The 18264-nt window shown below is 44.8% G+C and overlaps 1 protein-coding gene across 1 annotated transcript; it reads left to right on the top strand.

The window, feature by feature from the left end:
* The first annotated feature begins 12259 nt into the window (after window positions 1-12259).
* On the top strand, window positions 12260-16642 carry LOC310959064 (proteinase-activated receptor 1-like). The gene is made up of 2 exons (XM_083930274.1): window positions 12260-12420; window positions 13613-16642. The coding sequence occupies exons 1-2, from the start codon at window positions 12351-12353 to the stop codon at window positions 14866-14868; spliced, it is 1326 nt and encodes a 441-aa protein (XP_083786400.1). The 5' UTR covers window positions 12260-12350; the 3' UTR covers window positions 14869-16642.
* Window positions 16643-18264: the final 1622 nt, after the last annotated feature.

The following is an 18264-nucleotide window of genomic DNA, read 5'->3' as shown; positions in this document are numbered from 1 at the left end:
GAAAAGGTGAGATTTCCGTGTCTTTTTTTGATTGTAAAGCAGAATAAACTGTGAAAGTAGGAAAACACATCAATCCATAGAGAAGTCCACACAGCCCGTGTTCTGAAACCGTGTCTTTAAACGAGCCGTCAGGACTTCCTGTACACTTGTGATGTCACAACTACACTATATAAAGGCAGTGTCGCGGGGAATAGCAGGAGCGAGCAGGTCATGGAAAACACCGACGGACATCCAGAAGTACTGAAAGCTACGTTCATCGTCAACTACGTTATTTCAGAAAACCAATGTCTGGAATTCCCCGTCCACACTCCCGCCGCCGTCCACAACACTGCCCGCCATTTTGCCTCCTTCTCAGTAGATGCATGATCGTTATCGCCTCCGTCGTCGCCATGTTTGCTCTTGTCATAACCTTTTTTTTTTCAAACTTTTTGGAGAAACTTTTCAATCTGAATGACGTTTTTTTCACGTTTTTGGGGTGTATTCATCCGTTTTTAGTCGTTTCTTCATGTTTTTGTGGTGTTTTTCATTCGTTTTTTCAGGTTTTTGTGGTGTTTTTATCTGTTAGTAGTCATTTTCTCACTTTTTGTGGTGTTTTGCGTCTGTTTGTAGTGTTTTTTTCACGTCTTTGTGGTGTTTCCATCTTTCTTTACTAAAAACAAAAAAAGACGGCAAATGTGCACGTGTTCCCTTCTCTCCAGATGTGTAACGTTGAACCTTTCCAGTGCAGGTCCTTGTTCTTGTCGTGGTGTTTCTTCTGTTTGATTCTTTGGTTACAGCCACGGTGACAAACAGCTCTTTACCTTCACACACAGATCATCTGCTGAAAGCTCCTGTCCTCCATCTTTCTTTGGGTCGTTTTTGGGGAGGGGTGGATTCAGTGTGTCTGCAGAGACTGGTAGCATGGATGCTCATGTTTGCTAACAGAAAAGTAGACGTGTATGTGATTTATACTCACGGGCCAGCTCTCACAGAACCTTGATATGATCTTGCGGGCCAAATATAATTACACCCCGGGCCAGATTTGGCCCACGGGCCTGAGTTTGACGCCCCTGCTCTAGAGGATGTTTTGCTCAGCGTCCATTGATGTTTAGAACGTCGATTACGTACGTCTCTATTTACACACGAAATGGGAGCAGAATTGAGCCTTTACAGGTATATTCAAACACACAGTATGAGAAACTACTCACACTGCTCAGCCTCCCTGGTAAAGTCTACTCCAAGGTGCTGGAAAGGAGGGTCCGTCCTATAGTCGAACCTCAGATTGAAGAGGAACAATGTGGATTCCGTCCTGGACGCGGAACAACGGACCAGCTCTTCACTCTCGCAAGGATCCTTGAGGGGGCTTGGGTGTATGCTCATCCAGTCTACATGTGTTTTGTGGATCTGGAGAAGGCATATGAACTCAGAGTAGAGCCGCTGCTCCTTTGCGTTGAAAGGAGCCAGTTGAGGTGGTTCAGGATCATCTAGTAAGGATGAACCCTGGGCGCCTCCCTAGGGAGGTGTTCCAGGCACGTCCAGCTGGGAGGAGGCCTCGGGGAAGACCCAGGACCAGGTGGAGAGATTAGATCTCCACACTGGCCTGGGAACGCCTCAGGATCCCCCAGTTAGAGCTGGTTAATGTGGCCCGGGAAAGGGAAGTTTGGGGTCCCCTGCTAAAGCTGCTGCCCCCGAGACCCGACCCCGGATAAGAGGCTGAAGATGAGATGAGATGAGGTAAGTATGAGAAAAGGAATGTGTTTTTGTTTTTTAACGTTACAGCATCTAAACATGTTCTGGTAGAAACCCCCAAAAACAAGTATGAACCTGAAAATGAGCGTGGCCTTTTGAGTATTTTTATTTACACATTCCAGAGACCTTTTTCATATTTCTGTTTTAATCTGAGCATCCAGCTGATCACAGATGTGACCTTTTACTTTGTTTTTTATCTGATCTGTTTATTGTGGGAAGAGACGTTTTCAGTCCCCGTGTCTGTTTGACCCCCCACCGCAGACGATCCCTTACGTGGAATCCTCTTCCCACCCGCGACGCCACTGCTACATGAAACTAAAAACATCAGATGACTCAAACTGAGATCAAATAAACGCGTCTGCTCCACGGTGCAGTTCACCATCACCCCAAACCACAGAACAAGAGAGGCTACATAAAGTCAGAGAGGTTAGTTTTGTTTACCGTAAGACACAAAAAGGAGCCATCCATGTTCGACACAAGTTAACGTATTTAACGCAACTCTGGTTAATGAACCTGCACACAATTTAAAGGTGCAATGTGTAAGACATGGCCAGCTTTAGGTTCATCTCATCTCATCTCATCTTCAGCCTCTTATCTGGGGTCGGGTCGCGGGGGCAGCAGATTTAGCAGGGGACCCCAAACTTCCCTTTCCCGGGCCACATTAACCAGCTCTAACTTTCAGTAAATGCAAAAAACATTATCAACACAATGGGAAGAAGCAACAGTTTTGATGTTGCACCAAAGACGTGTATGCATTGTGTTGCAGAGCTGCTGTATCTACTGAAAGGAGCATCGCGTACAGACGCAGTGACTGTTGCTATGATCATCACTCAGGTCAGGAGAGCATCAGAGACATTGATGGTAATGTTTAAAGCTAGAAACAGACAGAGTTTTAGCTTCAGTGAGTGAAAAAACATCAACAGAACAGGAAGGAGCAACAGTTTTGATGTTGCACCAAAGACGTGTGTGCATTGTGTTGCAGAGGTGCTGTATCTACTGAAACGAGCGTCCCGTACAGACGCAGGGACTGTTGCTATGACCATCTCTCCGGTCAGGAGAGCATCAGAGAGCCAGCACAGAGAAAGCACAGGCCTGAACTAGACTCTCCACGGATTCATCCATCGCAACACCCACAATCTCAGTTTGGTTCTCTCACTTTCTCACTCGGCGGGAAACCAGAGGGTCGCCGGCTCGAGTCCCTGTGTGAAATATAAGTGGAGCGTGGACTGGTGGCTGGAGAGGTGTCAGTTCATCTCCTGGGCACTGCGGAGGTGCTGCTGAGCAAGGCACCGAACCCCCAACTGCTCGGGGCGCCGATCCATTGTCAGCCCCCTCACTCTGACATCTCTCCATTAATTGCATGAATATAGGTCCTGTTTGTGCATGTGTGTGTATTTCTTCTTCTTCTTCTTCTTCTTCTTCTTCTTCTTCTTCTTCTGCCTGTGTGTGTGTGTGTGTGTGTGTGTGTGTGTGTGTGTGTGTTTGTGTGAGGTGCTGTTGAGCAAGGCACCGAACCCCCAACTGCTGGGGGCTCCGGTCCACTGGCAGACCTCTCGCTCTGACATTGTGTGTGTGTGTGTGTGTGTGTGTGTGTGTGTGTGTGTGTGTGTGTGTGTGTGTGTGTGTGTGTGTGTGTGTGTGTGTGTGTGTGTGTGTGTGTGTGTGTGTGTGACATGAATAATAACAGAGTGAAAAATTTCCCCTTGCAGGATTAATAAAGTAATTCTTCTTCTTCTTCTTCTTTTTGTCTTAGTTTAATCACATTCGACACATGATGTTTGAAAGTAAGTTTGTCATCGACCCAAGTTCAAAGGCATTTGTCCTCAGAGACTCGTTAAAGACGAGTATCTCATGTAAGGATCCTTTAAATCTCCCATAACACTTTTCAGGTTAGTTTGTATGCTGGTCTTCTTTTAGCTAAAAATGTAAGAAATGTTTTCCCCACAAGAGGGCGACATTTCCCATCATTAGAGGACCTTTTCCTTCCCCTGCTTTTCGTCCATTTTAGAAAAGTATAAACCACTTCACGTCATCTTTCCACCAGGTGCCAGAGTCTTTAGACCGCCATGTGAGAGGGATCCTTCACGTCTCCCTACACTCCCTCAGGACGCAGTCGTCTTTCCTGATCCTCACAGATGGCTCAGATAATTTGTGGATGATTTGGGCGGTTTCCTGTTCTGCTCTTTCATGCTTTCTGCAGCGCTTCTATAAACACCATTAATCTCTGCTGTGAATGGAGGACGCATGTGACTTCTTCTCTGAAATCAGTCATTTTGGGTTGCACAAACAATCCCTGTCTACAGATGCATGGACATCAATTCAGACGATTTTAAGTGGCGAATGGACTTATACATATATATATATACTTATAAAGCACCTTTCTAGTCTTCTGACTACTCAAGGTGCTTTCACAGTGTTTGTCACATTCACACTGATGGCAGTGGACATCTACAGACCATCTAATCCATGGGTGTCAAAGTGATCCAGTAAAGGGCCGTGTGGCTGCAGGTTTTCATTCCAACCAAGCAAGAACACACCTGACTCGACTTACTCAATCACCTGAACTGTCTTCACACAGTTGATTTGTTGGACCAGGTGTGTTTTTGATTGGTTGGAATGAAAACCTGCAGCCACACGGCCCTTTACTGGATCACTTTGACACCCCTGAGCTAATGTAACCATTCACACCACATATACACACCCATGCGCAGCACGGGGAGCAATTCGGGGCTCAGTGTCTTGCCCAAGGACACTTCGACATGTGGACCCAGGGGAGGTTGGGATCGCACCTCTCGAATGGAGGATGACCCACTCCTCCACTGAGCTACAGTCGCCCCACAGTTGATTTCAACATGAAGTGTCTCTCTAGACTGACTCGTCTCTATCCGTACCCACTAACCTCGGTTTAACCTTGTTTACTGTTGTCCTACTGCTTCTCTCACACCGCTTAATCTCTAATTGTGATTCATTGCATAAGTGTGCGGTGACTGTCGTGAGAGGGGAAGGAAAAGTGATCAACGTTGCAAAGCACTTCGTCATCCCCGCGTTGTGTCACCGCGGTCGTGTCGTGACTCTTCGAGGTGTCCCAACTTTGTCTTTCGGCTGAGACTTTTAACCGTAGAGCGAGTCAAAGAGAGAAATAGAGATTCAACGTCTGAAAACTCAAGATCATAAATGAAAAAGTGCACGTTCCTCTAGAGAAGTTTCCCTGAGGTCAGCGCTCTTTTGATTTCCTTTAAGACGCCAAACATTTCCGGCATAGTTTAATATATATTCATGATCGCTGTCATGACAGGAAATTAATAACATTCAGCAGAAGCTTAAAGCAGAACAGATGCAGACATGGCTTTACGATGACTCTGCAAAACAGAACGGGGCACAACTGTCTGTCAGCGATGTAAGAAAGTATCATTTACACAACAACTGCGCACGTTTTTTAGATCGAATGCTGTTTTACACGACACAAAGTTCCAGACGACAAAACACAAGTGACTGATGGGTTCATGGACAAGAGCAGAGTCGTATGAAGGGTTTCTCCTCCTGGGATGTTCATTATTTCTACACTCACTGTCACTGTTTAGTGAATAACGACTTGTTTGGGACTTGCTTGACTTGCTAGACATTCTACTTCCTGTTTACATCCCAAAAGCCTCACTGTAACTACAGTTCATGAAGGTCAGAGCACGATTACCCCCTCAATAATAACAGGAGTGACAAAACCTTTAATATTCACTCTTTACCTTGTATCTATATTTGCAGCATGCACGGGGTCCCCTGCTAAAGCTGCTGCCCCCGCGACCCGACCCCGGATAAGAGGCTGAAGATGAGATGAGATCTAAATACTTCTTTTCTTTCTCCACTCTGTTTCTAAATAAGATACTAACTCCAGTACGGCTGCACCCTCTCAGTGGATTAGTCGACTTATCTGTGGTTTTAGTCGCTTAGTCATTTTTTAATGCTTTTTTCATGTGGAGCGACTTATTTCCAAGGAACTTGTTAGCACATCTCTGGCAAACACGAGAAACATGTGCTGTTGCATCATTTGTATCTTTGTGGAGAAGCTCAGTTTTAAAGTCCAGCCATTCATCTTCAACAGCTTGTCCTTGTCGGGGGCCCCAGGGAGGCTGGAGCCGATCCCAGCTGACATCAGGGCGGTGTCCACCCCGGACAGGACACCAGTCTATCACAGGACACATAGAGACAAACAGAGACAGACAACCATTCACACCTACGGGTGATTTAGAGTCATCAATGAACCGAACACCTGCACGTCTTTGGACTGTGGGAGGAAACCGGAGAACCCGGAGAAAACCCACGCAGACACGGGGACAACATGCAAACTCCACACAGAAGGGCCCCAGCTGGGATTCGAACCAGGAACCCTCTCACTGTGAGGCGACAGTGCTAACCACAACAAAATCATATCTGTGTGTTAGTTAACTAATCGTTTCTTTAATCAAGGCATGACATTAAATGTATCTCCATGGTTACAGCATGTGTGACTGTTGCATTTCCCCCACTGTCGTTGAAGAAGTGGTTTAAAACGTGCCTATTTTTATCAGCAGACACCTCTGTCTGTCTGATGCACTGAAATACATAAAGTTCCTCTTTCAGAAGAGGTTTCATTCTACACACACACACACACACACACACACACACACACACACACCTATACACACAATGATGCATCCTATACCTGACCGCTGGTTTTCGTTTCACAGTTGTAGGTGTGAATCATACACCAGATGGTAATATCTGAGATTCTGTGTTTGCGTGTTGAGTCAGTCTCTCTCTCTCTCTCTCTCTCTCTCTCTCTCTCTCTCTCTCTCTCTCTCTCTCTCTCTCTCTCAGCTGAAACACTGTCTAAACTTTGCCTGAGAACAGAGCAGTCCTCTGTGCCTGCCTCATTCTTAACAGTTTAACACCCTATTGTTGAATCCCCTGCACCGTCCTGATTGGACGATGCCCAGAGAACGATAAAATGTGCTAAAGTGGATACAGACAACAACAGGAATTAAACTGGCCTGGATCTGTGCCACTGTCTTCGCTCTGGAGCTAATCTCCCACAGTCTGTATCCTGCCTCCCCCCTAAGAGCAGGAATGGGCTCGTGTTAGTTTAATGACGCTCAAACTCAGCGCGCTGCAGGAACAACACAACCTCTGCTGTGGACACCGTGTCCAGCTGCACTTTCTCAGGACACAGTTTAACGCAGCTATAAGCAATAATTCTAACTTCATAGTATCTTCCTGCTCTTTGATTTGGTTTTACGGCCCTGCAGCTTTACTGTTTTGGTTCACTCTCACTACCCTCAGAGGCTACGCTCACACTGCAGTAACAAGTGACCTGTATCCGATATTTTGCTCTTATCTGACCCATGTCTGACCCATATCTGACCCGTATCTGACCCATATCTGACCCATATCTGACCCATATCTGACCCATATCTGGCCCATATCTGACCCATGTCTGACCCATTTCTGACCCATAACTGACCCATGTCTGGCCCATATCTGACCCCTATCTGACCCATATCTGACCCATATCTGACCCATATCTGACCCATATCTGACCCATATCTGACCCATATCTGACCCGTATCTGACCCATATCTGACCCATATCTGACCCGTATCTGACCCATATCTGACCCATATCTGACCCATATCTGGCCCATATCTGACCCATATCTGACCCCTATCTGACCCATATCTGGCCCATATCTGACCCGTATCTGACCCATATCTGGCCCATATCTGACCCATATCTGACCCATAACTGACCCATATCTGACCCATATCTGACCCATATCTGACCCATGTCTGACCCATATCTGACCCATATCTGACCCTTATCGGACCCGTATCTGACCCATATCTGGCCCATATCTAGCCCATATCTGACCCATATCTGACCCATTTCTGACCCATAACTGACCCATATCTGACCCATATCTGACCCATATCTGACCCATGTCTGACCCATATCTGACCCATATCTGACCCTTATCGGACCCGTATCTGACCCATATCTGACCCATATCTGACCCATATCTGACCCGTATCTGACCCATATCTGTCCCATATCTGACCCATATCTGACCCATATCTGTCCCGTATCTGACCCGTATCTGACCCATATCTGACCCATATCTGACCCATACCTGACCGCTATCTGACCCATATCTGGCCCATATCTGACCAGTATCTGACCCATGTCTGACCAGTATCTGACCCATGTCTGACCCATATCTGACCCATATCTGACCCATATCTGACCCGTATCTGACCCATATCTGACCCATATCTGACCCATATCTGGCCCATGTCTGACCCATATCTGACCCGTATCTGACCCATGTCTGACCCATATCTGACCCATATCTGACCCGTATCTGACCCATATCTGACCCATAACTGTGTGTTATTTATTGTTTATTTGAATATTTAGGGTCAATTAATAGACTTTAATTGTATAAATCAGGTCTTACTGGAAAGCTGAGACCCATTTAATTACACCATTTCATTGAAATTAGAGAATTTAAACTAAAATTAGCTTTTTGTGACCTGTAGGATAATCGCAGCCTCATAAAACTTTACAAACACAAACATAAGACCCAGGGTCATCGACAGACATACACTCAAACACATGCCACCCTTGCATAAGTCAGTGCCCTGCTTGGGCCACCCCAGTCAAATAAAGCCTGGCCTTACATGGAAGTATAGTGGGTTTGACATGAAACGTATGTTGGGACATAAAGAGAGCTTAAATTAGCCTTAACGCCAGAAGTTCAGGAAGGACGTGACGTGTGAGTGAGCTTAGAGATGCCTCAAGGCCGATTTGTTTCCTACAGTCGACGAGAGCCAGGCTACAGCGGTTTCCCCGTGTCCAAAAAGATCCTGACCCTACCTTCATATTAAACACACACGTCGATCGCCTCATCTTAACTCTTAACCAGAAAGTGAGAAAGCATATTTCCTAAACACGTCGAACTATTCCTTTTGAGAAACAACAGAAAAGGAAGTATCTGTAATCTCAAATGAAGTTAAGTGCAAAAAAAAAAAAGCGGCGTTGAAAATAAGAAACAGATCATGGTGACAAATATTATTGTGAGGAAATGGGTTCAGTCTGTCCGTCTGTGAGCTCCGATACTGAGCCCCTGTGGATTCAAAGCTCAGGATGAATGAGTCAGACGACTCCCACCCCATCCTGTCCCTCTCTCTTTTCACCTCACACATCCTTCTTTCTAACAAACACGCTCTCTGCCCTCACTTCAGTGCTTAACTTCAGACCACACATTAAATGCATCAACTTTAGAGGGCACTTTAGCACACGTTCTGGCTCCTAGAGGGCACTTTAGGACACGTTTTGGCTCCTAGAGAACATTTTAGCACACGTTTTGGCTCCTAGAGGGCACTTTAGCACACGTTCTGGCTCCTAGAGAGCACTTTAGGACACGTTTTGGCTCCTAGAGAACATTTTAGCACACGTTTTGGCTCCTAGAGGGCACTTTAGCACACGTTTTGGCTCGTAGAGGGCACTTTAGCACACGTTTTGGCTCCTAGAGTGCACTTTAGGACATGTTTTGGCTCCTAGAGGGCAGTTTAGCACATGCTTTTGCTCCTAGAGGGCACTTTAGCACACGTTTTGGCTCGTAGAGGGCACTTTAGCACACATTTTGGCTCCTTAAGAGCAGTTTAGCACACATTTTGGCTCCTAGAGGGCACTTTAGCAAACATTTTGGCTCCTAGAGGACACTTTAGCACACATTTTGGCTCCTAGAGGACACTTTAGCACACGTTTTGGCTGCCATGAGGGCACTTTGGCACACATTTTGGCTCCTAGAGGACACTTTAGCACACGTTTTGGCTGCCATGAGGGCACTTTAGCACACGTGTTGGCTCCTAGAGAGCACTTTAGCACACGTTTTGGCTTCTAGAGGGCACTTTATGACATGTTTTGGCTCCTAGAGGACACTTTAGAACACGTTTTGGCTCGTAGAGGGCACTTTAGCACACGTTTTGGCTCCTAGAGTGCACTTTAGGACATGTTTTGGCTCCTAGAGGGCAGTTTAGCACATGCTTTTGCTCCTAGAGGGCACTTTAGCACACGTTTTGGCTCGTAGAGGGCACTTTAGCACACATTTTGGCTCCTTAAGAGCAGTTTAGCACACATTTTGGCTCCTAGAGGGCACTTTAGCAAACATTTTGGCTCCTAGAGGACACTTTAGCACACATTTTGGCTCCTAGAGGACACTTTAGCACACGTTTTGGCTGCCATGAGGGCACTTTGGCACACATTTTGGCTCCTAGAGGACACTTTAGCACACGTTTTGGCTGCCATGAGGGCACTTTAGCACACGTGTTGGCTCCTAGAGAGCACTTTAGCACACGTTTTGGCTTCTAGAGGGCATTTTAGCACACGTTTTGGCTCCTAGAGGACACTTTAGCACACGTTTTGGCTGCCATGAGGACACTTTAGCACACGTTTTGGCTCCTAGAGGGCAGTTTAGCACACGTTTTGGCTCGTAGAGGGCATTTTAGCACACGTTTTGGCTCCTAGAGGGCACTTTAGCACACGTTTTGGCTCCTAGATGGCATTTTAGCACACGTTTTGGCTCCTAGGGGGCACTTTAGCACACGTTTTGGCTCGTAGAGGGCATTTTAGCACACGTTTTGGCTCCTAGAGGGCACTTTAGCACACATTTTGGCTCCTAGAGGGCATTTTAGCACACGTTTTGGCTCCTAGAGGGCAGTTTAGCACAAGTTTTGGCTCCTAGAGGGCACTTTAGCACACGTTTTTGCTCCTAGAGGACACTTTAGCACATGTTTCGGCTCCTAGAGGACACTTTAGCACACTTCAACTTTAATCTTGATCTTTACCAGAAACAGTCTTGCTATGTGCGAAGAAACGTAAATAAATAGCAGGTGACCTTATGGAAAGAGAGGCCATTAGATATGAGTAAACACATATGTTAAGAGACATAAAAGGGAAACAGCTGGTACAGATGGGAGGGCTGGTTGCTGTCGTGTGCTGAGATCATCGTGATACTCTTTCCCAAGTTTTGCTGTAGTTAAAATAAGAAAATATAACTGCTCAAGTTATCCCAAAGGGTCAAACGAAGTGTGCTCTTCGTCATCAAAGTTATCATCTGTTTCTAAAACATGTCCGTCTTTGTTTATGTGATAGGATCTCAGACAGTAGCAGGAAGATCTTTAGCATCTCCAGGGATTCCCAGTCAAACATGTGATGTGTTTATTATTTACAATCTGTACTCCCACGTCCCCCGAATGAGCGTCGGTGGATGTTTTTTCTCCCACAAGAACATTCAGACACCACGTCAACTCGTCCACATTATTCATGGTTACATCACTTCACATGACTGAATGAAAGAAGTGGCAGGTTTTATTTTGAACATGCGACGGTCTACTGTAGTTAAAATGATCATTATAAATGTATATTTTCAGATATTCACACGATGTAGAAGGTCACTGGTCCACCAGACCACACTTAGATAAATGCATGTGAACGTTTTGGCTTCTAGAGGGCACTTTAGCACACGTTTTGGCTCCTAGGGGGCACTTTAGCACATTTTTTGGCTCCTAGAAGACACTTTAGCACATGTTTTGGCTCCTAGAGAGCACTTTAGCACACATTTTGGCTGCTATGAGGCCATTTTGGCACACGTTTTGGCTCCTAAATAGCACTTTAGCACACATTTTGGCTCCTAGAGGGCACTTTAGCACAGGTTTGGCTCCTAGAGGGCACTTTAGCACACGTTTTGGTTCCTAGAGGGCACTTTAGCACATGTTTTGGCTCCTAGAGGACACTTCGGCACATATATTTTAGCTTTTGGCTCCTAGGGGGCACTTTAGCACATGTTTTGGCTCCTAGAGGACACTTTAGCACACGCTTTGGCTTTTAGAGGACACTTTAACACAAGTTTTGGCTCTGAGAGAGAAGTTTAGCACAGGTTTTGGCTCCTAGGGGGCACTTTAGCAAATGTTTAGGCTCTTAGAGGGCACTTTAGCACATGTTTTGGCTACCATGAGGGCACTTTAATACACGTTTTGGCTCCTAGAGGGCACTTTAGCACATGTTTTGGCTCCTAGAGATCACTTTAGCACAAGTTTTGCTTCTAGAGGGCACTTTAGCACAGGTTTCGGCTCCTAGAGTGCACTTTAGCACACGTTTTTGAATTGAATGAGCCTGTGAATGTTCTCATTTGTCCAGGTCAAAGCAATTTCAGTCAAAAGCAACTTGAGAGGATTTTGACTGGAGTTGCTTTGGGGACTGTAATGGATGCCACGTTTAAATAAAATGCAAACTACAACAAACAAAGGAACTACAACATAAATGAATGATTAAATAACTAATGTTTCCGTTGATGGCTCCCGCTGCGTGACGGGAAAAGTGACCTCACCCGGTCGGAATGTCTCGGGCTGGAGTTGATAAGTGGACCGGGGGCGTTCCGGACCCGCCGGACTGTGGGCGGACACTGAACACGCACTGGAGCATTCACTGGACACGGACACGACGCGCAGGACGCACCAGAAACACGGAGAGCTGAACCGCGGATTATAGATTCATATTTCATATTTTCCCACCTGAGTTTGGACGGCGACATGTTTCCAGTGTGTCCCACAACCGTGCTGCTGGTTCTGGCGTGTGCTGCCTCGGCTGCAGCTAGGAATGGTAAGAAGAGTCCCTTTCTATTTCATTAAAATATGATTTTATGGGTGTATGTGAGCTGTCTGTGTCCAGTTATACAGTGTGTATCATTTCATATCATGCACTGTGTATAATAATGTGATAGCACTGAAAATATCAGCTGTGCAGCCAATTAATAACTGACATTTCCATGACAAATTAATAGTTTCAGTCAATTTTAAATAATAATTATAATAATAACAATAATAATAATAAACATTGTCTGGTTCCAGCTTCTCCAATATGAAGATTTGTGGCTTTTCTTTGTCATAATTAATCATAGTAAAAAAAATGAATGTGTGTGTGTGTGTGTGTGTGTGTGTGTGTGTGTATATGTGTGTGTATGTGTGTGTGGGTGTGGGTGTGTGACGTCACATTGATCTCTGGGACTGAATTGATAGAGTAAGTTGCAGCCCTGTAATAAACATATGATAATAGGAGATAGGGTGAGGATCAGATTAGTTTTATCATGGATTGATGATGAGTTCAAGTGTCATGAAAAAAGTGGGAAAAAAGGTCAAAACTCCCCAGAGACCAAAGTCATAAGAATCCATGTGTTAGTAGATGATGAGAAAAATAAGTCCTAACTATGTTGATAACAGATTAATGGTGATTTTTCATGCAGAAAAGGCTTCAAAACGCTGTTTCAGCCCTTAAAATGTGCACATTCCCTGAGTGCATCTGTTGTATCACAGTGGAACTACACATCTGGACTCTGGACCGACACAACGAGATGTTTACTGATATTTTATAGACGCAACTTACCTAATAAATAAACATTTATATTTGTCTTTTTTCACCATTTTTGCTCGAATAATTGCTGAAACCAGCTCATTTTTGCCTGTTGATCATCTCATTGATTTAGTTCTGAAAGCACTCCGCCTTTAATTTAAGCACTAATTTAATTCTCTACCTTTAATTGTTTTGTCTGATATTGACTTTAACAAAACAAAACATATTTACATTTGAGGATTATTGTAATTTTTGTGAAAGAAAATATAATAGAAATGAATCCATCGTCAAAAATAACAGCTGCCTGTAATCTTTCTGCGGATTGATTCATTTACAATAATTATAATTTATCACAATGTGAAGAAAAATGCGTTTTAATTCTCTGATTAAACCTTTCTCCTACCACTTTCACCCTGACACGTTCTCTCTCTCTCTCTCTCTCCAGTCAGTGCACGAGGGAGGACCTTTTCCTTTTTCGACCCTTTGGTTGAACCCTTCCCTGAATACCAGGATGGGCTTTTTGATGGCGATGTCGCCAAATCGAACCGCTCCACAGGTGGTCGAGTGCGTAACGAAACCATCTCCATCGGGCCGGCGATCTCAGACCAGGCGCTGCTGTTTCTGACGGGCCCCGTGTCCACCGTCCTCATACCTTCCTTCTACACGCTGGTGTGCCTCGTCAGCGTGCCGATCAACATCTGCGCCGTGGTGGCCTTCGCTCGGAGGATCCGGCCCAAGAAGCCTGCGGCCATCTATATGCTGAACCTGGCCTGTGCGGACCTGCTCTTCGCCGCGCTGCTCCCCTTCAAGATCTCCTACCACTTTGGCGGCAACAACTGGACATTCGGCCCGCTCATGTGCCGTGTGGTCACCGCAGCCTTTTACTGGAACATGTATTGCTCTGTTCTCCTCATAGCTTGCATCAGCGTGGACCGGCTCCTCGCTGTAGTCTATCCCATCGACTCCCTGGCGTGGAGAAGGCCCCGGAACGCAAACATAGCCTGCGTAGCCATGTGGATACTGTCCCTCGCCGGTTCGGTGCCCCTCGTCCTCTCCGACCAGACCGTTCACCTGAAGGAGTTGAACATCACCACCTGTCATGATGTCCAGCGCACACATGAGCTAATCTGGCACTACAGGATCTACTTCATCGCCCTCTGCTGCGCCCTCTTCTTCCTGCCCCTGCTCGTCACGGTGGTGTCCTACGCCCGGGTGATCTGGTCGCTGAGCAGAGTCCCACGTGGTGTCCCAGGACGCTCGCGCAGAAGAAAGAGAGCGGTGGTGATGGCTTTAACCGTGCTGGTGATGTTCGTGCTGTGTTTCACGCCCACAAACTGTCTGCTTCTCGCGCACTACCTGCAGTTTAACGAGGGAGTGAAGACGATCCGGGAGGCCCCCGATGGCTCCTATGCGGTCTATCTGGTGTTTCTGTGTTTAGGAAGTCTCAACTGCCTCCTGGATCCTCTGGTCTACTACTTTGGATCGTCCCAGTGCCAGAGACAACTGTCCAGCGCCCTGAGGTGTCAGAAGATCACAGAGGGAAGCAGCAGCAGTCACTCGTCGTCTAATTCATGCAGATCCAGCAGCAGAACGATTCTGAAGTCCAGCCGTACAGAAAGCTCCAACATAAACACTCCAGTCACCAAAATGGACTCTTTCCAAGCAAATCTCAACAGCCAATACAAGAAGCTGCTGGTCTGAGAGACTCACACTGAGCTGACATTAATCTGAGTCATGGACGGATCACAGAACGGGCCTAATGGGGGCAGGGGGGCCAATAAGGTCAGGGGCCCTGACTCACAAAATGTTGCTGTTACACAAAACAACAACAAAGAGATGCTTAACGGATTTATATAGACACAAAATGGCCAAAAACATAAACATGAGGACTACAAAGGGACACAAAACAACAACAAAGAGATGCTAAATGACTGAAAACAGACTCAAAACAACTATAAATAACCCAAAAGGACTACAAAGAGACACAAAACAACAACAAAGAGATGCTAAATGACTGAAAACAGACTCAAAACAACAATATATAACCCAAAAGGACTACAAAGAGACACAAAACAACAACAAAGAGATGCTAAATGACTGAAAACAGACTAAAAAACAACAACAAAGAGATGCCGAATGACTGAAAACAGACTCAAAACAACTATAATCAACCTAAAAGGACTACAAAGAGACAAAAACAACAACCAAGAGATGCTTAATGACTGAAAACAGACTCAAAACAACTATAAATAACCCAAAAGGACTACAAAGAGACACAAAACAACAACAAAGAGATGCTTAATGACTGAAAACAGACTAAAAACAACAACAAAGAGATGCCGAATGACTGAAAACAGACACAAAACAACAACAAAGAGATGCTAAATGACTAAAAAAACGATGAAAAACAACTATAAATAACCCAAAAGGACTACAAAGAGACACAAAACAACAACAAAGAGATGCTAAATGACTGAAAACAGACTCAAAACAACAACAAAGAGATGCTAAATGACTGAAAACAGACTCAAAACAACAACAAAGAGATGCCGAATGACTGAAAACAGACACAAAACAACAACAAAGAGATGCCGAATGACTGAAAACAGACACAAAACAACAACAAAGAGATGCTAAATGACTAAAAAACAGACTAAAAACAACCATAAATAACCCAAAGACTACAAAGAGACACAAAACAACAACAAAGAGATGCTTAATGACTGAAAACAGACTCAAAACAACCATAAATAACCCAAAATGACTACAAAGAGACTCAAAACAACCAAACACACACATGACAGGGTGGGGGACCGCCTCCACGTCTCAGCCCAGGGGCCCCTTTGTCTCATAATCCATAACTGACTCCTACCTGTGATTTTAAAATGAAATATCTTATTTTGAAATTCAAGTGACAGCAAGTAAAGAGCCCAGAGTGAATCTGCAGTTTTAAGACAACTCATTGGACCGAAGGGAGGACGTGAATATGTAAAATGTGCAATGGCAGCGAGTGATGGATGATTCAGAGATTAGATACGATGTGCTTTCTGTGTAGAACAATTGTGCTGAACGTGTGATGCTATGAAATGCTTTTATTTTGGCACTGCGTGTGTGAGAGCTTAGCTTATAAGCTACAAGTGAATCTGTTACATTTCATGGAAAGAAACCACTTATTATTTTATTTTTTCTTTGTTTGCGTTATGAAACTTATTTTCAAGCACATTCCAAAAAAAATGTATGTTTAACAAAAAGTATTATACAGTTTTTTACCACCTTTTATAACTATGTTAGATCACACTGTATAATACACTGTACATGAAGTGTAACGGGCACTTTGTTCCATGCTGCCCTCTGCTGGCTGGAAATGTGACGTGCTTCCTCTTCCCCTCCAGCAGGTGGCGCCACTGTAGTGTTTATAAAAGGTGACCTGAGGACTCAGACGCAGAGTCCTGGGACAGTGTACAGCAGCTACTGACTGAATAAACACTTTATGAATCTGTTAATCAAATCTAAACGAGCCTTTTGTTCCCGTCGGATGTTAAATATTGTTTTTAAGCCTGTGAATGTTCTCATGTGTCCAGGTCGTCGTTCTCCCCAAAGCAATTTCAGTCAAAAGCAACTGGACTAGGAAGACGTTTCACCTCTCATCCAAGAGGCTTCATCAGTTCATGTACGCATCTGACCAGGCTGGGACTGGACCAGGACCAGGACCAGGCTGGGACTGGACCAGGACCAGGACCAGGCTGGGACTGGACCAGGACCAGGCTGGGACTGGTCCAACTAACTGGTGTGGAGACTCAATAGAGCACTAACGAAGTCGAAACCAACTTCCCACCAACGACGGTCGTTGGCACTTGGAGCACAAAGGGTTTCAGTGACATCATCGGCCTTGTGAGAGGTTAAATACCTGGATCTCACACCAGTTAGTTGGACCAGTCCCAGCCTGGTCCTGGTCCTGGTCCTGGTCCTGGTCCTGGTCCAGTCCCAGCCTGGTCAGATGCGTACATGAACTGATGAAGCCTCTTGGATGAGAGGTGAAACGTCTTCCTAGACAAATAACCAAGTCCAGTTGCTTTTGACTGAAACTGCTTTGGGGTCATATATTGTATTGTCTGTCTTGTGTCTGTTCATATCCCACGTTTGTATCTCGTGCTGCCGCCCGTCTCAGCCAGAGTCCTAATCTCAAAGGGACCCTGTATGGTGATATTGAGGTTACATAAAAATCAGTAAAGGTGTTGCATGGACTAAGAGATTTAAAGTAAAGGGCAGCCAGCGGTACAAGCCACGCATCCAAAATATAAAGAAATAAAAACAGATGTATTAGTAACATTTAACTTCTTTCTTATGGTAGTTATGGGAACCAAAAACAACATTTCCCCAAAGTAAAATCAAATCTATCGTGAAATAGATAAGTAAGATCAAAGCCAGAACGAAAGAACAACTGTCTCTGGATGTAAAATACAGAAAGAGCAGTTCATATTAATGTCCTCTTTAAATTCATATGCATTTAATGATTGGCTGGAGAATATTTGTGTATGATTTTGTAAGAAACCTCCTTAACTGGATTTGAAACCATTCTAATAAACAGTAACATTTGGGGTAGAAATGATATATTTTTGGAATAAGGCACACACTTTTTTATTCTTCTTCTTTGGGGTTAGTGAGAAACATCAATCTCCTTCTGGGGAATATGTGACACATTCATAGATTCATGTCTACATGAGGATGCACAGCTGTTTCTGACAAAAAGCCTCTTTTACTTTGAAGTGCCGTCACACTTCCGGTGTTGTGCCGTATTCAGCACCCCTGCCGTGAAATGCACCCACCCATTAAAGGTGATATTCTGCATCAGAAGGCTGTTGTTTCCACCTACAGGAGTAGTTTATAAACAGGTAACCACGTTAAAAACACACTTTTGAACCTATGAACTGCAAGAAAACTGAGATTTTATTTAGAAAACACTAAATTAAACACATTCAACTTGCTCTAAAGATCCATTTCATTCATTTTGTAATTATGGCTGCAGTATATTTCCACAGAACATACAAAAAGGTGTTGTCTTGTGTTCACTATTACCAAAGTTTGTGATTTTAAACG

The sequence above is a fragment of the Echiichthys vipera genome (assembly GCF_963691815.1).
Source record: "Echiichthys vipera genome assembly, chromosome: 16".
In the NCBI taxonomy this organism is placed as follows: domain Eukaryota; kingdom Metazoa; phylum Chordata; class Actinopteri; order Perciformes; family Trachinidae; genus Echiichthys; species Echiichthys vipera.
The sequence above is the reverse complement of the archived record's forward strand: the minus strand, read 5'-3'. Positions and strand labels throughout refer to the sequence as shown.

Excerpts from the sequence above, each read along its gene's own strand:
- LOC310959064 (XM_083930274.1), top strand. The coding sequence starts at position 12,351 with ATGTTTCCAGTGTGTCCCACAACCGTGCTGCTGGTTCTGGCGTGTGCT. Across the intron at positions 12,421-13,612 it reads CTCGGCTGCAGCTAGGAATG|TCAGTGCACGAGGGAGGACC; the intron begins GTAAGAAGAGTC and ends CTCTCTCTCCAG.